A 23,191-nucleotide genomic window follows, 5' to 3' on the forward strand; every position below is an offset into this window, starting at 1 on the left:
TGTTGTACTTTAGAGTGTTCCAATTGGATTTGTGAGGATTATTTTGATTTCAAAATGTGATAAAATGTCATTTGATTACTCTAACAATATGCCTTGTTTATATGCTAGTCAGCAAAAACAAAACAATACGCTGTTTGTTTTATGGAGATAGACATACCTGGATGTTCGGAATTGTTCATATTAAGGCAAGGAGAAATCATTTTAATCTGATTATTGGTTTAGAAAGTAACACAGAAGATTACATTGTTACTGAATACATTGGCACCTGTCAAGCCATCAAAAGCAGCAGGCCAACAAGGTAAAAGTGAAAAGTGGCGTTGGCTTCTGTGCGTGTCTGCATCTCACCTCTTCTGTAATGTACACCAGATGGGACGGATGATGACTTTCCTCCACTCGTTTTCACGGATGTCTTTGCTAACCCCGGGGTCTTGTCGAAGCTGGCCTCCAACTCTCACCTGGAGGGGCGGCCGGCTGCGGGCATGGAAGGCGGTGATTCATCACGCGACGCGGCGGGTGTGCGGGGCCGTTTCGCTCCCACGGAGGCCGGGGGAACTTCGGCGGACACAGAGAAGACTTTGTGCCGGGGAAACACAGGTTATTGTCCGCCACGCCGGAGGGGGTCGGTGAGGGTAAACTTGTGCCGGTGTTGACATAACCTAACCGGGGGCTTCCGATGTTCCGTCTGGCGTCGTGCGCGTCATATTTCCGTTTTTTTTTTGTTTTTTTTTATCCTTATTTGCTACAGTACCTACAGTTTTGTTTTGTTTTTTAACTTAATTAATAATATTTTCTGTCGGCCTACCGTATATAATGTGACCACGTATGTTAACGGCGATAATGATGTGTTGGCTAACGCAGGTGGTTTAATGGGCGATCAACAGCTAGCTACATTTGATTGGTTGATTACCTTTCTGGCAGGTGGGACCAGTGCTGCCAACTCCCCAGCAAGGACAGTAGCTATTGGCTGTCATAAAAAGCTACGTCATTGTCAATTTGCATGTAATTTGTAGGACAGGGGTATCTAAACGTTTTCATTTGAGGGCCACATACAAAAAATCAGACGGACGCAAGGGGCACATAATGTTATGAAGAGAAATTGTGTTTAGTCCTAAAAATTGTACAAATAATTTATTTGTGCTTTTACATATTTAGAAAAATGCTACATTATTTAAAACAATTTATTCCAATTTATTTTTAATATGGCAATAGAGTTATTATTGTTTTGGAAATTTTCTTTTTAGTTTTTATTTTGTTTTGAGTTTTGTTTTTTTAATTTTTGTTAGTTTTAATTAGTTTTCAAGGTGGGTCTGTTAGTTTTTTTAATTAGTTTTAGTTCTTTAATAAATGCTTATTTTTATTTTTTATTTTTTTTTATTTTTTTTTATGTGTATTACTTGTGCACAATATTTTTTTTTAAAATACCATGATCTCAATGTCATTATTTCGGTTTATATCAAAATAAATCTACTAAAAATCACATTTAAAATCATCCCCAAAGGCTCATGCGTTAAATTAATTACCAAAGACTAAAACGAAGGACATTTTTGCTGTAATTATAGTTAATTTTGTAAACATAAAATTTAGTTTGTTAGTTTCTTTTTTTTTTTAAAGCATCTTCGTTTTTATTTTATTTTGTTAACGAAATTGTTTTGAATTTTTGTTTTTTCGTCAGTTTTAGTTGACTAAAATAAACTTTAGTACCACCTGTGTTTTTCGACACCCTCCCTTCTTATGTTGACTATCTCCAAACATTTTTGTTTTTATTTTATTTGAACTGAGTCAAATGCCGTTTTTAGCATATGTCTCGGGCCACAAAAAAATGGACGGCGGGCCGCAAATGGCCCCCGGGCCGTAGTTTGGACACCACTCCTGGGGTGTTCAGCTTTCGCATCCTTGTTTGCCACCAATCACACCTTTCAACAAGGCTGACAGCAAGTGAGCAAAACATTCAGCAATGGTTTGCTCACCTTGTTTCGCGTCAAGGTTAGTTTAGTAAAGATTGCTATTGTTTTTGTTATGGATTTGATTAGGATGTTGCTCGCAAGAGAGGATCCTTGACTTATTTCTATATCACCTTGCATCAATCGAAAACAATATATAACATATGTCAGAAAAGTTTCAGGACTGGATGTCACGAAAGATCCAAACTACAAGATTTCATTTTCAAAGTAAACCCCTTGGAGTCTATATAACACAATTTCCCAGCCTTCTCCACGCTTTGGAAGGATTTTTCCGGCCTCTGCACCTCCATCGTCACGGCCATGTTGACGTCGTCAACATCTTTAGAATGGGTGCCCTTGATGACCTTTTAAGCTTGGGAAAGCGGAAAAATATCTCAGTCAGGTCAAGTGAGTAGAGAGGTTGAGCACAGCGATGTTTTTCTCGGCCATAAACTGGATCAGGCCCTCTTTTCGTACACTGAACGAAGCAAATGCCACATAAAAACATTTAGGATAGATTGATTGATAGATACTGGCCTTTTTTTTCCAAATGTCCACCCAGTCTAATCCGGGTCCAGTGGTTAACGTGACAGGGCTGATGCCATGGAGCCGAGTCGATCAAAAGGAAGTGTCAACTATGCTTTTCACATGCCCAGCAGGAAGCAGAGCAACAGCGATGTCTCTGATAGTGACCCTGCAGACTGGCAGACATACAGGCGGGTCGGACCGGGATGGGTAGCGGCATCTTGGCAACGGGGAGAGGTGGCGGCGAGGAAGACGATCACACAAACACACAGTGGTGGAGAGGGCTTCTTTTGTCCAATGACGGCTTTCATGTGAAAGGCATATGTGTGACATCTGAGCAGTGTGCTCCTCCTTTGTTGACTTTTAATTAACAAGAACTGGTTGAAGGCCATAATGCACTTAAGCATAAATAATTTGACCTTTTGTGGGAAACACAGTTATAAAAAAAAAAAAAAAGTTGGAATATGGCATATAGTATCAGAGGAAGAAAAAATGCTGGAGACGTTTGCCTTTTAGAACCCAGTTAAGGTGTATTGCTTTCACAACAACCCTTGGTTGGGGATTCCCTTTTTGTAGGACTAAAAATAATAAACGTCTATTTTAACATACCACCATGGTGCTGCATACACAATGGAAACTGCTGTAGAGATCTGAATGCACACATTCCTGTAGAGCTGAGCTATAAGCTGCAACTTCAACAACCCATGAAAAGATGCATGAATGACGTTAATGTCTTCTCTTGCAGGACAAGTTTGCCATCTAGTGGACAAGAGGTGAACTAAAACAGGTTAAGAGCACCCAACTCGTATGCTTCTGGAGAATTTTCTATGCAAACTGACCTGAATGTTTACGTGTTATACAAGAATAGTGCACTAGGACAGAATTCAATTTTTTTTCCAAGGTCAATTTTAATAACACTGGTCATGTAAAATGCTGAAAATAATTTCAATAAGTCCTATTTGATTCATTTGTCTTGTCATTTTCTGCTAGAGTTTTTGTTGTCAGACATGATTTAATAATTACTGGATCCAGTAGAGTAGAAAAAGAATAAACTAGGGGAAATCCTGATCTAATAACTTTGCCACAACAAGGAGGACACTTGAGGACAAACGGTAGTAGGACACCTTACAGCAAAGATCATTTTAATGGTCCCAAGTATTCTGAACAACTAAGTGTACACTCATGTAAAAGGAAACAAAATGAGAAGATATGACAAAATACATCATATCTAGAATTCCACTCAATCTTTAATCAAGACGGGATTACAAATTTCTCCAAAAAATCTGCAGTTTCAAAGGGCAAACATGGTAAAACTAGCTCACCTACTGAGGTCTTTAAAAACCTGTTCAAGTGTGACTGAAAACATCCTGAACATTTAAAGGCAGGTCTCTTTTTGTTGTCATTTACAAAAAGGAAAATTAACAGGAGAATGGTTTGCGAGACAAAGAGAAGGTGAAATGATGAAAGAAAATGCTGGCTTTTTTTTTTTTTCCCTCTTCAGAGAAATGACTGCCGAAGAACGACAACACTGATGACATCATCAAACTACAAGAAATACAGCTCTCTTTGTCTGGTCCTATATGCTAACTTAAAAAAGGACACAAACCGACAGACAAGGAGAGGAAGAAAACAGAAGTGAATTCTGGAGAGGGAGATGAGTGTGTGGGTCTGAATTGGCTGAACCATTTGGCCAAATGATGTCCTTCCCTGAGTGGGGGGGCAGTGGGTGGGGGGCAGTGGGGTTATGATCCAAGTGCGCAAGCTCTTGGGGGACTTCAGTCTGCATATCCATTTTTTTAATGCGGTCATTTCATCCGTCATCTTCATTATAACAGCAAGAGCTTTTTTTGCCGCGCGGCCGGTCCTCCGCCTTGACTTGACGTCCACCCGTCTGTCCTCTCAGACGCGTCTCCCTCCTGCTCTCCTGATTGGCACTTGTTTGAAACGGGCTGGTCTGAGGGGGGAGGAGGAGGAAGAATCCGTTCGCGTCCGTCTCCTCGCGTGACCCGCCAGCAGAGTGTGGCTTCCGTTCATTCCATTTGTTTAAGGTTGATCATTCCCGTGTGAAGAAGAAATTCCTGTGTTCAGAAAATGTCTGACTGGAGCGCAAAGGGAGTCCGTGGCGCGTCTTTAGGAGTTCAGTTTGGACTTTTTCGAAGGTGGCAGAGGGTCATCTTTACTCTCACCTTCCTCCTCGTCATCGTCTTCCTCATCTTCGTCGTCGTCGGGATAATCCACCAGTCCTACTAATCCTCCCTGCAGAAGACAAGAAAACTGTTTGAAAGCTTGTTTGCTTGCTTTAAATATCGTCATCAACTCGTCTTTATAGCCTACCTTTGTGGTTACCGCTGGGGTGGCGCCTGAGCTTCGCGTTCCTGAGCTCGGAGATTCTGGTGAGCCAGGAGAACCGGGGTTCAGGGAGGCAGATGACGGCGGGCTGGACAGGCCCGTTTTGGTGGAGCCAGAAAAGGAAAGTTTGAAGCTCGGGTTCTGCCTGCCTGACAAGCTCGACTTCCCCAGAACTTCCTTGTCGTCTGCGTCTTTCACTGCAGGCAGACATGGAGCAGAGATGCCACTAAGCAACACTTGATAAGACGTTGACAAAACTTATTTAACTCATTCACTCCCAGCCAATTTTACTGAAGCAACCTCCTTTGATCCCGGCTGTTTTTACTGGCTTTTGACTGATTTTGCAAGGCCCACAGAATATTAAAACATATTATAAATGATATAAAACATGGAACCTACCAAAAGAAAGACTAGCGTCTCTTCTTTCATCAACAAAAAAAGTATATTTTGTAGAAATTAGCATTAGGTTATAGCTAAGTTTCATCAATATTCACATTCCTGGTGAAAACATTGACAAAAAGAGCTTGTTGCAACATGGCCCTGGCTGATCTCTTATACTCTGCTGCCACCTGCTGGCTGTTTTTTTGTTTGTTTGTTTGTTTGTTTGTTTTGGGGGGTTTTAACTACAATTGCTTTAAGCCATCTCTTCATGTCAGAAGCTGCATGAAAGTCTTTCGTGTGCTCTTGCATAAAAAACAAACGTAAGCACATTTTGGTCAAAAGCATTAAAAAACATTTTTAGGACTGAATGAGTTAAAGACTATGTTGACTTTTAGCAACACTGGTAATCTCTTCCATTCTCTTTTGATGCATTAAATTTCGGAAATACGTATCAAAAAGGACTTGCATTTCTTCCTCTCCATGAACTTGCTTATGGGTTCCATGAGGTCCTCCTCGGTCTTCATCTTTTCCGAGGGACGCACTACAGCCTCACCATCCTCCATGTCCTCTTCGTCCGTGTTAAACCACATCTCCTCCTCGTCCTCCAGTGTCCGGGCGTCGCGACGGAAGCGGTGGTTCCTCAGGATGGAACGCATGCTAATGAATCATAAAGAATAAGACAAGTTTGTACATTTTTTTTTAACAGTAGTTGAAGTATTTACACTAAGGGTCAGACAGATCAAAATATTTCCTGTTTTTTGGATGCAAATAATTACAAGTGCATTAGAGTTGAAACTATATATTTTTTATTATCTTACTACAGACTGTAATCTGAAATTTATGAGCATAATTTTTTGCATGAAATCCAGCCAAATTTCCGAATGTCATTTAAGTGGTTAGTGTACCCTCCAGTGGATAAAATTAGCAACAATTTTAGCGAAAAACTGCAGTTTGGGTTCTAACCACACGGATGCAGATTGAACCCCCTGAGGGGCCTGTTCTGGCCCGTGAGCCCTGTTTGTCGCCACTAATTTACAAATTTCAAATATAGTGATTTGGAATTAAAATATCCATTCACTTTATTTATAGCTATCTTATGCTAGTCACTGAACACTTAGTCGCTGTTTTTTGTGCTAACCAAAGGCCAAAACAACGGTGAAGTAATGCACAATTTGATTACCATTTACTTTCTTTCCAATTGGAAACAACTTGGAAGCATCACGCAACATCTCTGAAGCTAGTTGACCTCGTATCTCACCTTTGTCCAATTACATCAATCACACCATGTATGAAAACATTTAAGAATTGTAAACATTTGGACAAAATGTGACATTGTCCCTCTACCTGTCTAATTTGGGGTTGTCCTGCCTCTCACGCTGCTGTTCATAGCGCAGCTTCAGACCCTTGAAGGTCTGGACGTAATCCACATCCTCGAGAGCCTTCCAATAATTCTCAATGATGTGAGCGGTGAGAGACTTCACATCCTCCTAGGAGCAATGGAAAAGAGGAGGGGGGGGGGGGGGGGGGGGGTGATGTGGGGAAGACGGGTGCAAATATACCGGAAGGGAGTTTGGGAGTGTATGGTAGTGATGAAGAGGAGTAAAAAAGGAGTGCAGTATGGAAAAAGAAAAGTAGGGAAGGAAGGAGAAAATACACCATACAAATTAATATGCATTGATTAAACTGTTTACGTCCCTGAATTATTAATTATTAGATCGTGTTTAAGTGCCCTGGATGTGATTTCCATGTTTTTTCAGCACAACTGTTAATCTACTCACCACACGGACATATTCAAACATCTCGATGATAGCCGAGTTCATGAGATTGTAACGCGAGCCGTTCTTGAGAAAGGCCTTCACGACGGGTTCGAAGAGAAAATTTCTCATAATGTAGCGGTTGTAGAATTCATCTTTCAGACCGATGATTCTCCGCATGAAGCGCAGGGCACCTGGTGCAAGGCAGGAAAGCATTTTAGAAAAACGACAAAGACGCTAAAACAAAAAGTCTGATTTATCTTGAGCTAAGCCTCGAACTCACATAGTGCCAAGAAGGCGTGCTGAGAGGCTGTGAGTACCAGAACCCTCCTGAGAATGTCCTTGTTGATGATGTAGTTCTTGATGTGATAGGTGTGGTGCTCCACGCAGAATGTCAGCAGTTCCAGAATGAGCGCTAACAACTGGGATGTTTGGAAATCATCTAAAGAAGGGACAACATTTGTGGGGTTATGACATAAGCACTCTGACTTGTTCACACAGACATTCAGGTACCTTTGCTGGGCTTTTCCTCGGTGGTGTTGGCCAGTAGTGGAGCTGACAGGACGTGCATACAGTGCTTGTAGAAGAAGCTCAGGAACTCTGTCTTTTCAGTTTTCTGCAGAAAACGTATACAACATATTGCTAATGTTATATATGACACTTAGTAAGACCTACTCCGAGCCAATTAGGTGATCCGAAATTGGGGATGATCACGTAATTTCCAATTGAATGGTGTCGGCTTAAAAAGACAGGATCAAGCAAAAGCTTGCAAGGAGGGAGGACACCGCCGACATCTCCCTGTCGCTCTCAGCCGTGCACTCATTGTATTGTACTCAACTGTATTTGTTTGGCTTGGTGCTGCAAAAATCTGGCTCGTTTCAAAACACGGAAATGTATTAATTTCGAGTGGGTGACGCCAGTAGGGTGGTGTACGTACATATTGCGTTCAAGTGCACCTTGGAAAATCGTCCACTGTTTTACTCCAATCACAATTTAGAAAGACGCGCTTCAGAGGCGAAACATGGCAACGAAACTTTTTTTTTCCTTTTTTTAAACTTTCCAGATACACTTATACTGCATCAATACTGTATTTGTTTACTTGTTTGAAGCAGTCTCATACAAACTCACATTTACGGTAGCCAGCATGTTTTCTGGATCGACCAGAGTTCGGAGCAGACCCATCAGTTGCACGGCCCCTCCTAACTCGGGGTCTGTGTCACAGATCATGTGTTCGATGATGAGGTTGATCAGTAGGATGTCCTGGAAAGCACAAAATACAAAATATATTAAGAACACGACTGTGAGTAACATTTTTGTACTCCTCTGTTTATTGTGGCGGTGCCTAGATATTTTTTTGTTTTTTTTATAGCTTTGGTCAGCTTCAAATTAATTTTATTAAAAATATGTTGGCAAATGAGGTGATTGTGTATTCATCCAGAGAACTCACATCATCATTTTGCTGAGACTCCTGCATGACAAATTCTCGTACCATGGAGGGGTTGTACTCCACCAGATAAGAGAAGATATCGGTTGCCGCCCCCCGCACCTGAACGTCATCCATTCCCTGCGTCACATGCAAAAGTTGCGTCAGTGTGGATTCTAACGTTTTGTCAAAGCAGGTCAGCTTCTTTGAACTGCTGCTGCTAAAAAAAAAAAAAAAAAAGATTAAAAACAGGAACACGTGCCATGGCTTCTTCTATTTGCTTTTCAAAGCACATGACAAGATCCCAAAAGTGAAGCAGGATTGCAGCAAACCGACGTTCAAGTGCCTCGACTCACCAGTATGACCTCCAGTGCAGGAAGAATACCCATGTTTGACAGAGTCTTGAAGAAGGCATCTCTGTTTTGAGGTTGTAATGTTTGTGAGAACGCACAGAATTCCTTCAAGAAGTTCACCTGAACGGGAAAAGGAAAGGTTTAGAAATTGCCGTCTTGCTTTGTACTCAAAATGAATGTCTGAAATACCAGTTCATGTCTTTTGTCATCGTCTGTAGCCTCGTCTGTTAGCTGTGCAAAAAGATCTGTCAGGAACTTCTCATCATCCTGTCATTGAAGAAGAGAGGGAAGGGTGGGGGAAGTGGTGAGCGCCATTTATCAATCATAAAAATAACATCTGATACTGTACTATCGTGCTCATGTTCAGTGTGATAAAGTGAAAAATCAAACAATAAATCACAATTTATATCTTCAGTTTGTCATCTGTGTGAAGCTACCTTATTACTTTTTATTTTCTTTGTATTCCAAGTACAGCGTTTTACTCAGCAGTGATAAACTACTTATCAAAACCACTTTTTTACATGAATGTGTGTGCTTGATTTCTCTTATCTACCCTTGTCCTAAAATACAGCAATCAGTTTATATTGGACTTCACCTGAGGCAACAGCACACGCACAGATTTGACTTTTCTTCGATACAGCGTAACACGTTTACACAACAGTTCTTGGTCTCTATGGAGACAATTACACACTTGACAGTTGACAAAAGGTCAAATGATGAAAAAAAAAAAAAAAAAAAAGCCATAACAGGAATGTTCCCGATGGAAAACCTTTTGATTGGTCAAAGCATTTACAGGAAAGTCAGCTTTACACTGAAAGTACTTCATTTTATTTTTGGGTTTAGCCAACTCTTATAAACAATCGCACATTATTTTACCCTAAAATCTAAGATGACTGATGTGAATCCGAGCTCACCTGAAGCATGCCCACAATCTCCACCTTGTTGAAGAAGATGAAGGAGTGCAGGGTGGACAGCATGTTCTCCTCAAAGACGGAAGGAGTGGGCAGTACCATGTCCTGAATGTACTGCACCCGGTACGTCTGGTGTATTTTCTGACGCAGTTCAGGGTCCGAGATGGGGATCACCTCCTTAAAGCGGGCCGTCTTTGTGAGGAACTCGCGGTGCCGCCTCGGTTGCTGCAGCGCGGGGTCGAACTCCAGACAACCGATGACGTCCATGATGCACTCGTCCGAGAACATGACCTCGAAGAGCGCCGTGCGGTTGAGGAGAAAAATGCCTTTGATGATTTCGTACAGGTGGTGCAGTCCCTCCCGGTTCTCCAGATCCTCGCACACGCGGAACAGTTCGAGGAGCTTGCGAATGTAGCCCTCGTTCTCTACGGCCAGCGCCAGTTTCTCGCGCCGTAGCGGCGACGGGAGCGAGGAGGCCACCAGCTCCGCCAAGTCCTCCAGCCGATTCAGCTCGCACGGCGGCAGTTCCAAACCGGGCGATGACATGTCATCGAAGCGCTCCTCTTCCAGCTCATCGACCACATCTTGGGTGATGTCCACCGATGGGTCCTTTCCTTGCACCTTGAGAATGGAAAAAACTAATGAGCGCTCATACAGTGACAGTCCGACACCTATTTGTTGATATCCATCCATTTTCTGAACCGCTTACTCCTCAGAAGGGTCGCGGGGGGTGCTGGAGCCTATCCCAGCTGGCATGGGCAGTAGGTGGGGTACACCCTGAACTGGTTGCCAGCCAATCGCAGTATTTGTGGTTAATTCTCCTTCATTCAAGGCTACAGGATATCTCACTTGAAGTAGCTGTGCTGAATGGTCCTAACTGTACCAATTGTTTTACATCCATCCATCCATTTTCTTGACCGCTTATTCCTCACAAGGGTCGCGGGGGGTGCTGGCGCCTATCTCAGCTGGCTCTGGGCAGTAGGCGGGGGACACCCTGGACTGGTTGCCAGCCAATCACAGGGCACACAGAGACGAACAACCATTCACACTCACAAGCACACCTAGGGACAATTCGGAGCGCCCAATTAACCTGCCATGCATGTCTTTGGAATGTGGGAGGAGACCGGAGTACCCGGAGAAGACCCACACAGGCACGGGGAGAACATGCAAACTCCATCCAGTAAGGCCGGAGCCTGGACTCGAAACGGAGTCCTCAGAACTGGGAGGCGACGTGCTAACCAGTCATCCACCGTGCCGCCATTTGTTGATAATATGTGAACCAAATATATAGGGCTAGACCGATTATCGGTGCAGATATTCGGGATTTTGACGAATATCGGCATGGGCCATTTTCTGTATAAGTTAGAAGGCCGTTAAAGCTGCTATATCATTGAGCAGTGAATAGATGCGAACTTCAGTGAATTTTAGGTTCTCGTCAGGGTTTGCAGAAGGTTGCCAAAGGTTGTAAAAGATCATAAGTTTTTACTTGTCAAAAATAGTTTTTTTTTCTTGTGACAAAGACATTTTTAACATATTCAGACAATTTTACACTGTCTGTGAACTAGTGTTGTTCCGATACCGACACTGGTATCGGCAGAGACCCCGATACTGCTTTAAAACAGTGGTATCGGCATCGGTGAGTACTAACAAGTAACTTGCCGATACCATTATTTTACATTCACTGACGTGTGACATGTTCACTGCATGCCGAGCCATATTGGCCTTTGAATGCTCTGAACCAATGGCAGGACAGCTTTTTCATGTTGAGAAAAAAAAACAAAACAAAACTTTGGTATCAGTACCAAATGTATCGGAATCGATATTGGGGGCAAAAATAACGGTATCGGAACAACACTACTGCGAACATCTTTGGAAAACTCTTATGAACCCTGACGAAAACCCAAAATTCGCTAAGTTCGCAAGCATTTGTCGCTCAGTGATTTTAAGAGATCAATTTAAAACTGGGTTAACATCATGGAATTTTTATTGATGTATTTATTTAAAATTTCACTTTATAAGAGATGCTGCAGAAACTGGGAAATCCCTGTACTTTTTGGTAAAAAAAAACGTTTTAACATAAATAAGTAAAACAAGCAGACTTGTGCCTGATTTATAAGGTTATTCACAATTTAGCCCCTTGAGAGAGGAGACTTTATTATCCCTCTGCGTAAGAGCGCCTTCAGTCAGTCAGTCTGGTCTGCGAGAAGGGGCAGGTTAACAACATATAAGGCTTTTAATAAACTTTTGAAAAAGTGGCTTGTTGATTCATATATTTGTCAACAATAAAAGACTTTTCTTAACAGCAAAGTTGTGTTGTCTTCTGAGTGTGTCAGGACCTATTTAGTCCATTTGTATGTTTTTACTAATTGTGTCTGTGTTGTACTTATATTTTGTATTTTATTGCTTTAAAAAAAAAAAAAAAAAAAAACATGGACAGGGGACTACGAATGGAAAATAGCCTTCTAGCTAATTCTAGCTTTTTTAACTCATGAATTTCTATGTGTTTTGTTAAATTGCACTGTCCCCTTTTAAATAAATCAAATTAAGTGAAAGTTTAACATTTCAATTACGGTTTTGTTAAAATTTTAAAACATAACTATTCTCTAGATGGTTAAATTAATTAAAAGAAAAGAATGACCTTTTTAACATATATGCTCAATGGCATTTCAACACAATTAAGTTGTTTTTCTTATGCTAAAATGTTCTGTTTTATTGCAATTAAATATCGGCTATCAACTTCCTTGACTACTAATTGGTATCGGTATCTGCCCTGGAAAAGACATATTGGTCTATCACTACAAAAATGTATATAGATCACACAATAATAAACCATACCTGCTGAGTTGATTAATAAAAATAAAGAGGAGCTATTGCAGCAAGTCGGCGGTCAAAAGAAAGACACTAGTATTACTTCTAATATGTTGTACTGCATGAAAATGAGCATTTAAGATTTTCATTTTGTTGTTTATTTATACTTGTTCTAAATTGGGAACATTGGTGGTACCCTGTTGACTCCCACTTCTAAGTGCTAATGCATAATGCCCTTGACGGCAAAATAAACAGGTGTACTGGAAAAACACACCTGGCAAATTTTCTCCCAGATCTCATCGCAACCGGCTTTCTCCTGGAAGCTGAGGGCCAAATCATAGTTTTCAGCCTCTGACCACACGATGAGCGTATCCTGTGAAAAGAGAGAAACAAAATGTGCCTATTAACACAGACAAAAATGGTGGCAGTGCACTTGAGGTTTACAAAAATCACCAACCTGCTGTTTCTGGTATGCAGTGTTTGTGTTTATTTTGGATTCCAGTAGTAGAGAACCTTGAGGGCGACAAACAAAACTAATCAGTGTGGCAGCGGTGGGTTGTAACAAAGTACAAATACAGTACTTGGTTGAGTTGGTACTTTGAAGGTTCTTTTTCAGACAACTTCTTACTTTTACTCCCTACATTTGCACTGATATGTTCTTTCTACTCCTTTTTTGTCAAAACTTTTGTCAAAATTTGCAATGACAAGATGCAAGAATGAATTGACAGTAAATTTTCATTTTTACTTTTACACATGAGTATTTCAGAGTCAAGTTTCAGCAATAGTTCTACTTTTGCACAAATTTCTACTCAAATATGGAGTGTGAGTACTTATTCCGTGCACCTTTAATTGTGAGGGATTACAGAGGGTGTCAAGGTGTGCATAAATGTACTCACCGTCACTCTCGGCTCGCACCAGAAGAGACGTGCCTTTCAGTCGGTCCACATACCCCGACGAGACATGTCCGGTGCCGCGGTCGTCCCACTGTCTGTCCTCATTGAGGGTATAAACTTTGACTCGTCGTCGAGTGTCCGTCATCCTGGCAGGTGTTCGTAAGCGGTCTCCCCCCCCTTCAGCCAACCCCTGCTGGGCTGTTACAGGGTACCTGCTTCACCTTAGTAACGCCACAACTTCCAATTCACCCCTCGGACCCGGTCCAACAATCGAACACGACAGCGGCCTTGCGAGCTTGACAGATGACCCGACAATTCTTCCTTCGTAGCAGGTGCAACTCTCAACCGAACCTCCCCTTTCACATCCAATATATTTACACTATATTTTTTTCGACCAAGAGATTGTTATCACCACACATGACATAAAAGCCCCGTGAAGAGGAGTAAAAACAAAACATGATAAATGCACGACGCGGATGGAGTAGGAGTTTATACAACTGCTACACCGCGTAATGTTGACATTAATTACATGCCCATATATGCGAGAATAAACCCAGAAGTCGACTAATTTTCCACAAAATCCTCCCCCGTTGTTAGTTGTGTTCCGGCGGACACACAACGTTAGCGAATAGCAAAGCTAACGAGTTGACTTGTCTCCATATAAGCCAAATGCAAGCGATTCGTATGTTGACCGTGTTAAGGCAAAATCACCCCAACTGCACACCGAAAACATTCTTTTCACATTTACGGGCAGTACTGAGCGTTTATGTTAATCCGGAACAATGTTTCTAAATAGGACTCAATAATGCGCCAGCTGGCTAGCGCTAGCTGCTATTTCTTCCCAAAGTGTTCCGCCATGTTCTGGCTCGGGGCCGCGGAGAGAAAACTCTCTCCTTTCTGGTATTTATACATCCCAAAAGCAATGCAAACCAACAACCCGTGAGCGTCAAATTACTTCGAGCGTTTTGCGTTACACCGTATTGCTATTTGTCATTCATTCCCGATGTCTTGCTCGGATATTTGCTAACAGTCCCCCGTGAGTATTCAGCCATCTTGGGCCCCAACAGGCTGTACGGGGTTTCCAGCACAGCAACAACAGGGCAGCCCGCCACATTTAAAGAGACAGTACATGACGGAAGTCACGTTCTTTTTATTACGAGCACGTAATTACACTAGAAATGCGGGTAGTTGTGTAAAAAAAAAAAATAGAACACTGGTTTAAGTATTGCTTGTGCTACTGTTAAAGTTTTTACTTAAGTGGCATCAATTGTTGTCATATCCATTCGTTTTTATTTTTTAAACTAAAAAAAATATATATTTTTTTTATATACCGCTGGTATCAGGGCGAAATTACATAAGTCGCCATTTGGTAAGTTTTATATTTTTTTTCCCACAAATCTAAACTATTGAACAGTCCTCGTGTGTTTTGTTTTTTTTTTACAAATTACTGACCATTCTAAAGTGTTGAAAATGGCTTTCTATCTTTGATAATGCATTGTTAATAAGAAAAGAATAAGAAAAATAGAGTTGAGAATAAAACCCATTGTGTCCAACACATGTATGAATTATTCTAGTCAAGGAATTTATACATATCATATATATTTATTCATAAGTTTCACCTGGCAAGTGGTGGCTATGAACGAGCCAAAAGGAGCAATTTGATGCTAACAGGTGAGATATCGTTAGTCTCACAATGGGAAATTTTGCAATTATATTACCACTCTAAATACTACGACTGTATTATTATACATGCTAGAGCAATTGGTGACCTTTCTTTACATTTCAAAATACTTTTACTTAATAGGGTACCAATTACAGAATTATTCCCTCATTTAGCATGTGTCCATTTCTGATGAATTAATCCAATAGTATATGTGGGAACACATTTATTCAGATTTTCAAATGACAAAACATGAAATGACTTTAAAGTTGTTTATTAAAGAATAGTTCCAATATCAAATCGATTACATTTGAATCAAAAGAAAAAAGCCACATGTTGCTGTTTCCCTGGAATCAGATACAATGTAAAAAACAAACGGTTTATAACAACAAACAGAATTAAACATCCTGAAAGTAACCACTTTAGTCAGAATAACATTTACAAAAAAACTCCTGAAAAACTTGGGAAGGTAAAGTCAGTCTATAAAAATGAACATTTACATTTCACTGCACAAAAAAAGGTAACATACAAACCGAATGTGAATTGGCTTGGAGAATAGCATTAAAAAAAAGGTTGAAACTAGAAGGAAACACACCTCGGTGACCCAGACCTTCCCCCAAAAGCAATATGGACATCCTCTCATGAAAATACAAAGTCGTCCTCGATCACATGGATCTCTGAGATGTTCTTGAAATGCAGCTATGCTCCATACTCAGTATGGCAAACCGTCATCTACTTCCCTGCTTGGTGAGCTTGACGTCTCAACAGGACATAAATCTTCTCCTTTACCCAGTCTTTGTTATACGGCTGGTATGTTTGGGTGTCCGCTCTGTAACTTCATATGGAAAAGGCACATATGAATATTTGAAAAAAACAAAACAAAACAAAAACAAATTAACACTTAAAATACTTACACAAGACAGCTCAGGTCTGCCAAGTCATCAATGAAGTCAAACAACTGGCTAATATCGTACGTGATGGACGGGCTGTTTGGATTCATCCTCTTGAGATGCTCTTCATACATTTTGCACACACCTGGGAGAAAAGATTATGATAGGAAAAACACTGAAACACTGTGCGATATGGCTTTGATAGATTTTTTTAAACACATTTCAGTCTTTTTTCAACTTTTCTAATAGAAAAAGCAAGTGACAATTTGCGGCTTAAAGGCACATATGTAGGTCAAAAGTTTCCAGCCTATAAATAAATGCTTTTGTAACATCTAAAAGGGCATCATGTATTTGGCAAAGTTCAAAGCAACTCCGACTCTGTGACTGTTGTTCTATCGCATCATACAGAGAACAATGTGTTATTCTGTTCGTGTCTGTTTACTAACAAGATTAAAATATTCTTCAAAAAGTAGTTCCTAGAGGGACCGTAAAGGACACTAACAATGGCCCAATAGGGACCAAAATGCTTAGTTGCCAATACTGACTATGGTGATGTCAGTTAACTCATCAGCTCTGTTCACAGCCGTGTTAGTGTTCGCTGCGCATGTCTAAAAAAATAATAATAATCTAACAACTATACGCGAATTAATTCCAAAAAAAGTATTAATAGCCCAGTCTGATCATAATTGTATCAACTGCATTTTTGGGCAGTACATTAGCAAAGTTTTACCACTCAAGATAAGTCACAAGTAGTATTATAGAGACTTTAAACATTTTAATCGTGAAATGTCCACCTTCCATGCATTCATTCACCGACTCGTAGTCAGCATATGTCCGGCCTTCGGGTCTCTTGGTGGGCTGAACCAACAGGATCGTGTGCGACTGCAAAACGGAAAAAGGTCAAAGAGTGAGAGTTGAATAAGAAAATGCTACGTATGATGAGTACATAATATCACTTTAGTTGATTATTTATGTGTTTGTACAGCACGTTTGACTTAGTTAGCCGGCTAGCTCGTTAGCTCAACTGCAACTGCCCATCAGCGTCCAAACGAAATAGGGGGCACGTTTATTTGTTCGATCTTAAAACAACGAATTTACTCACCATGTTCGTCTTAAATGTAAATTATCTTAAATTTTATACGACAAATCTGGGATTAAACGGCACTATACACTTTTCAAATCCCTTTTGATTTGATGTTGTTTACTACGATAACGAAGGGAAGTGATGTGTTACATTTCCGGTATCAACAGAAAGGGTTTCAGAATAAAATGTTATGACAAAATAAGAGCGTAGTCTTCATGCATTATAATGTACAGTATGTACATTGTTGACTGTACACCACTGTAGCTTCTATAATGGTATTTTTAGGATTTATTTATTTATTTTTTACAATTAGTAAGTAATTCATTTTAAATATAATCAATTTGACAATAACTTAAACTCAACTAACTACTCTACTTCATTCATGTGATGTATGTGTCATTTAGTTTGTGATTAGTTGTCTTTAGTGAACAATTTGATTTTTTTTTTTTTAAAGCGTCATTTTAAGCACAATATTTAAAAACTGTTAGTACATGCACCTCACGTTTGAGAGGGTCTGGTGCAGCTCAGCCCCTGCTGCATGGAGTTCTTGCTATATTTGCAAGGGCTGTCTCCTGGTATCCTGGCTTCCACATTAATTAAAGAAAAAGTTTTAGTGTTTCACAGTGTGACTATATGACTTGAAAATTCCTTGCATTTATTCCAGGGGCGAGGCTGGATAGGCTGCAGCTCATGAGTGACCCATGTGAGGATAAGCTATTCGGAAAATTAACTGATGGAGAGGCTTTTTGAAAAATAAATAAATGCCACAAAATTTATGTTATTAAATGTTGGTAATCATGTTGCTTTATTATGTTTCTGACAGATGAGCCATAATACACGAGAAAGTATATAGGGGGGAAAAAAATACCAAAAAAATGACCAGCAAAAAGAGATGTGAACAATTTATAAGACAACATCGCAGCAAAGAGCTCGACATATATTTCCTATAAACATATTCTTAACATGTTTTTTCATGGGGAAAGGGTGGTGAACTATTCATATTTGCCTTGAAACGCTGTACAGTACATATACAAACTGTTTGTAACCTCAAAAATCATGCATGCTTTGTAGAATTAACCTTTGGAAATTTTAGGATGTGGCAACACCCTCACACGCTCTCTGACACTCCCCAAGAGAAACAAAGTTGTTAGCGTTGCCCTGGCAGCTTCCAAACCAAAACTCTTTACATTTGCCCATGCTGGCGTTGTAATAGAACCGTCTCTTCCAGGTATCACAGGGGCCCTCGTCACGTGGCAGGGAGCATGCGCTCTGTGGAGATGGAGGAACTGGATCTCTTGAGTGCTGCGTTGGAATAAAAGGTACATGCAGTAGAATCATATTTACTCTCAATGGGAGATTAAAGTAAGAGTAAACAAATAAAATCCTAAATTGCATGAAACATATAAGCAAAATTAAAACTGCAAGTTCGGAAAAAATGCTATACAATTTTGCGCACATCTGTCGAGGATACCGTATTCCGATTAGGATATGTAAATTTTCAAGCACAACTGTATATTGAGGTCACAATTACTGCAATTTACTAAATATACATTTTCTTAACTGTTTATCTCACGAATAAAATCAAAAATGAAGCATTCTTCCTACCACCCTGGCTTGGTAGTCAGGACATCCAGCTCTCGCAAATCCACTAGCAGCGGTAACCCCATCCAGACAACATCCATACCTAAGAATGGAGTGTATGTTACCAGAGCAAATTAAGATTAAAAACAACACGAAAAATTGTACCTGGTGTTAACACAGTCATGTTGGGCGCAGCCCGCATGTCCCGGCCCGCTAGCGGAGGTACGACCATCGGGACAGCAGCCATAATAAGATCGTGCACAGTCAGGAACATTTACTCTAGCGTTGGGATTATTGTCAGTGTTTACTCCAGAAACTAGAGCAAGTGAATGCAGATTCAGATATTAAAACATACATTACATGTCATAGATGGGTGATATATTTTGTAATATGAGTAGTAACAAAAATACTACACACTTGACGGATCTTCAGGAACATGGGGTACAAATCCTGTCATGATGCTTTCATCCATCCCTGGATTCTGTAGACTTGGGGTCACTAGAGTGACAAATATTGATGAAATAAATATGAAACAACAAATCTACTATTCCACCATTTAGTTTTTTGTATTCTTATGTTTGGGTCTCACTTGGGTTGACATCAGTGGGAGCAGAGTAATCTGGTTGTGTGACATCTTCGAGACCCAAAATCACTCCTTGGCTCACTGACTGGAAGATAAATCATATAGCAGATACTAAAAAAAAAATAAAATAAAATAAAATAAAAAATAAATCACATTTGGCAGGGGCTAAACACACTTTAACCCCTAGTCAATCAACTTTTAAAGTTTGAAAAAGTACTTCTGATCCATAAAATTTTCCAAAAAGACGATGACAGATAATTATAAAGAAAGTCCTATATGTTCCAATTTAGCAAATTTCATTAAAATTAATGTTAATATTTAGAAAAACAGGAGGAAAAATTACTCAGAAAACAGAAAAAAATATATATATAAAAAAAACTTGGATTATTTAAAGAAAAAATGGGGTGGGGGGGTTGAAAAACAAAAGCTGGTTGCTCTGTTTTTTGGAATACTTATTTTTCCAGGTTTTTTTTTTTTGTATATATTTTTCTGCTATTTTTATGAAAAATACCCCCCCCCCCTGTTTTTCCTGAATATTTTTTTATGACAGAAAAAAATATGCAGTAATACAGAAAAAAATATTCAGAAAAACAGAAAAAAATACACACAAAAGAAAAAAGCTCCCCAAAAAAAGTTCTTTTTTTTTTTTTGTTATGTAATAACAATATGATGCTTCAAAATCATGGAAAATCAAGTCATTCTTTGTGGGCGTGTCCACTAAATGTGCTAAAGCCACGCCCTGCTCAGCTATCAATCAATCGTCAATTGTCAATCAATTACCAATGGATGCTGCTTCTCCTCAGATTTTCCTCAAGCCTACGCATACATGTATCTGCATAAAGCCTCATTTGGCTGGAATAAGTCACACAGGGTTGCCGCAAGGCTATCTCATGCCATGACAATGAGAAACACAGCTGAGAAATGTTTTATTTTGACACTCATGTACAGAAAGAAGAATCCTTATATTTAGATTCGGATTTAGATAAAATAGTATTGCCGAGTGAGTGTGTTATTTTCACTGCATGGCACTTCCTGGTTCATTGAAGGCTTTGGTTAGCTATAGTAAATGTGCAAATACAGCCCTTAAACCTAAAATAATTTCCTTTATTGGGTCCATGTTCTCACCATGCATTCGCCGTCCACACAGATGTCACTTCGGCCCACGTGGCACGGAGTCCCGTCCACCACTTTAGGTCGGTGCCGGTAGACCAGGTTCTGTTCTTGAGTGACGCAGGTCAGCTCACATGGGATGGCTGCAGAACAGAATATTCATCATTCTTGTGTCCACTAAGTATGAGTGATTTGTACATCACGTACCTCCATAGTATGGCACCCAAGTGTGACGTTTGCCCTGAAAGTAGATTCTGTCGAACTGGGAACACTGCTCCTCTCGGAAATCTCTGGATCCCACTGGGCATTCCTATAATAGTACAAGCTGTTTAAAGTGGAAGTCAACCCCCCAAAAATTATTTATAATATGTTCTGTGCAGCCCCACTAGTGTAAATAAGTTATTTAACAAGAGTTAAGCAGCAAAATCCAGCTGTTTTTATCACTATCAGAAGGCGGCCATTTTGCCAGTTGTTGTCAAGTGAAATGACATCAAAATTGCTCAGGTCTCAGGTAACAACCAATCACAGCTCATCTTCAGAAAACAGGTGAGCTGTGATTGGTCGTTGCAACTGTGATGTCATCTTCAGTCGACAGCAAGTGGCAAAATGGCAAAAAGGTCACTATGTAAAAAAATGTTTTGTGATTATTATTTCAATATTTTTATTATTATTATTATGTTATGTTGTTAATGCACGCACACATTGAGTTCCTCCACATATTGACTTGCTTCACAGGCATATTACGTTGCCCTTCATCTGACAGTGTAGATTTTAAACATAGAAGGGCCAAAACATCCCTAATGAAAATTAAATTGCACTAAAAAACTATCCACCAGAGGGTGCTACAACTGCACAAGTGGTAGTCAAACTGACTTTTTTTCCACAAACGTGTGGCATTTAAATATCGTGAACACGACGACGACGATATTGTGGCAGTTTTAATATCACGATATCACGCTTATCGTTACATCCCTAGTATGTACTGGGTGGGCATTATACAAGCACATAAATCCATGTTTCCAAATGAATATTTACATTCGTGTTACAGATCTGAAAAGACTTGGATGAGCCCTCACAGTTGTGACCTCCATCCGTCCTAAAAAACAAAACAAAAAACATATTAATGGAAAGGACGCACAAATTATTTATCTTAGCCTCCATCTCACCTTAACGTGATACATTTCCTGGTCCTCATTGCAACTCCAGTGCCACAAGAACGGCTGCAGGGGCCAAAGGGGCCAAACTCCCCCCAGTGGTCTTGTGGTTGCTTGAATTAAGTGCAGACAGACAAAAACCTCACTCAAAGCGCTCACGTGTTGTATACGAGACCACAAGCTACTCTCTGTTGAGCACAAAACGTATACTGCAGCATGTTTCACAGTGGATGTATTTTTGGAACATACTGTTCTGAAATTTTTGCTTGTCAAACATTACCAGATGTGAGACTCACTGTAAAGGCGGGCACAGCCAGCAGCAGCAGTAGAGCCAAGACTCTCAGTTTGTCCATTTTTTATCACTAACACACTGCAAAAACATTTGAGGCTTGACATTAAATATCATTTTTTTTATTTTATTTTTTACCGCAAATGCATTCAAGGATAACAGCCAAACATTCTTGTTTATCTTCTACTCACCATGCATTGCATTTTTTTCCCCTCGGGTAGTTTCAAAGTGGATACAGTTATAAAGAAATTTTAGTTCTACGTAAATACTATCTGTCCCAATACTTTTGTCAAAAGTGAACATTTCAACATCAATTTTATCTTACCTTCTGAAAACAAAAGCTGAAATGGTGGAAATCCAGTAGACCTGCAGTCCAGATGTGTTGCGGGTCTTAAAAGTGAAGCGACACTCACACGCTCAACTTTTCTATACCCCCCCCCCCCAGTCAGCAGTTCAGCAACCAATGAGGTGTCAGAGTTCAACCATACCTCTTCATGTTTACGTTCTGGGGACTCATGTTTGATGTGTTTATTGCAAAGCCAGAGGAGGAGGAGGTGATTATTTAAATTATTTCATGCAAGAATATTCAAGCAATAATAATGAGGAAATAGTCTTTTTGAATCGAATATTAAGTAACTCACGATTGTTTTTATCATCCATAAATCTTTTTGTTAATTAATCGCATTTAAAATGTCTTAATTTCATTCCAAAACTTTCATTTGGTCCGCAACATGTCAGAAAATACGCCAAAATGTTGATTGTTGTTAAACGTAAAAGCAAATGTTTTATTTTGATTGCATATAAAGAAATTCAGTCAGCTTTCATGGAGGACTAGAAAAATCCGATAATATTTATTGTTGAGAAGCTGAAGTTCCATCCAAATGATATATTGATTTCACTCACGCTTATCATGTGCATTTATTGTTGGTTGCTACATCAACATGCATTCAAAATGGGCTGTAAGTCTGTTTTAAAAATAATAATCAATGTGAACCGTGAATTGAATCGAATTGGGACCTGCTGAATTGAATCAAATCGATTTTGGAAATCTGATAGCCTACGTATGTATCATGATACGTAGCGTATCGCAACTCCTGTATCGTGATACGTATCGTATCATGAGGTCGTTGGCAATACACAACCCAATTTTTTGGCTGATACAGTTACCAATACACAAACATGACATCTGAAGTAAGAATAATTTTTTTTTGACAGTGTTGGTCTTGTTGTGATCTGCTGCCTAGCGTGTAAATAATATGTTCAAAATGTTGTCAATGGATCATCTAAAAGCAACTCTGTATATTTTTCTTTTATATTGCGCTAAACGGGGCTTCTTTAAGTCCTTCATAACTAGGGATGTAACGATATCCAAACGTCACGATACGATAATTATCACGATATTGTGGGGAGGTTGGCGATATTTAAAAAAAGGTCACAATATTGTAAAAAAAAATGTTATATAATATTGTGCTTTTGTACATAACAGCGATGTTATTATTATTA

General features: G+C 39.8%; 5 protein-coding genes across 8 annotated transcripts in view; 1 reads left to right on the forward strand and 4 right to left on the reverse strand.

The window, feature by feature from the left end:
- Window positions 1–681, reverse strand: part of eva1aa (eva-1 homolog A, regulator of programmed cell death a) — a 282,265-nt gene extending 281,584 nt beyond the window's left edge. For all 3 annotated transcript variants that reach the window (XM_077511030.1, XM_077511023.1, XM_077511024.1), the window contains exon 1: window positions 346–681. The gene's annotated coding sequence lies outside the window, so the exon portion shown is untranslated. The remainder of the gene's footprint in view (window positions 1–345) is intronic.
- A 2,909-nt stretch (window positions 682–3,590) lies between these two features.
- Window positions 3,591–14,431, reverse strand: smek1 (SMEK homolog 1, suppressor of mek1 (Dictyostelium)). 2 transcript variants are annotated; one of them, XM_077510803.1, is made up of 15 exons: window positions 13,341–14,431; window positions 12,902–12,957; window positions 12,719–12,817; window positions 9,640–10,257; window positions 8,915–8,992; window positions 8,729–8,845; window positions 8,397–8,513; window positions 8,078–8,209; window positions 7,463–7,565; window positions 7,233–7,391; window positions 6,974–7,143; window positions 6,540–6,679; window positions 5,662–5,852; window positions 4,800–5,011; window positions 3,591–4,721 (listed from the first exon to the last, which is right to left on the reverse strand). In XM_077510803.1, exons 1-15 carry the CDS (start codon window positions 13,480–13,482, stop codon window positions 4,596–4,598), a joined length of 2,460 nt encoding a protein of 819 aa, XP_077366929.1. In that variant the 5' UTR covers window positions 13,483–14,431; the 3' UTR covers window positions 3,591–4,595. The 2 variants fall into 2 exon arrangements, with proteins under 2 accessions (XP_077366929.1, XP_077366928.1); XM_077510802.1 differs by having other exon boundaries at window positions 6,540–6,682.
- An 824-nt stretch (window positions 14,432–15,255) lies between these two features.
- On the reverse strand, window positions 15,256–17,129 carry erh (ERH mRNA splicing and mitosis factor). The gene is made up of 4 exons (XM_077510697.1): window positions 16,990–17,129; window positions 16,682–16,769; window positions 15,912–16,032; window positions 15,256–15,832 (listed from the first exon to the last, which is right to left on the reverse strand). Exons 1-4 carry the CDS (start codon window positions 16,990–16,992, stop codon window positions 15,730–15,732), a joined length of 315 nt encoding a protein of 104 aa, XP_077366823.1. The 5' UTR covers window positions 16,993–17,129; the 3' UTR covers window positions 15,256–15,729.
- Window positions 17,130–17,830: 701 nt separating this feature from the next.
- paplnb (papilin b, proteoglycan-like sulfated glycoprotein) lies at window positions 17,831–22,371 on the reverse strand. The gene is made up of 10 exons (XM_077510778.1): window positions 21,696–22,371; window positions 21,412–21,512; window positions 21,281–21,341; window positions 20,453–20,555; window positions 20,261–20,388; window positions 19,142–19,220; window positions 18,970–19,050; window positions 18,718–18,868; window positions 18,577–18,655; window positions 17,831–18,273 (listed from the first exon to the last, which is right to left on the reverse strand). The coding sequence occupies exons 1-10, from the start codon at window positions 21,750–21,752 to the stop codon at window positions 18,061–18,063; spliced, it is 1,053 nt and encodes a 350-aa protein (XP_077366904.1). The 5' UTR covers window positions 21,753–22,371; the 3' UTR covers window positions 17,831–18,060.
- Window positions 18,240–23,191, forward strand: part of LOC144010444 (pleckstrin homology domain-containing family G member 1) — an 89,450-nt gene continuing 84,498 nt past the window's right edge. Inside the window, exon 1 of the mRNA XM_077510777.1 lies at window positions 18,240–18,290. The gene's annotated coding sequence lies outside the window, so the exon portion shown is untranslated. The remainder of the gene's footprint in view (window positions 18,291–23,191) is intronic.

Source organism: Festucalex cinctus, chromosome 21, assembly GCF_051991245.1.
Source record: "Festucalex cinctus isolate MCC-2025b chromosome 21, RoL_Fcin_1.0, whole genome shotgun sequence".
Classification (NCBI taxonomy): domain Eukaryota; kingdom Metazoa; phylum Chordata; class Actinopteri; order Syngnathiformes; family Syngnathidae; genus Festucalex; species Festucalex cinctus.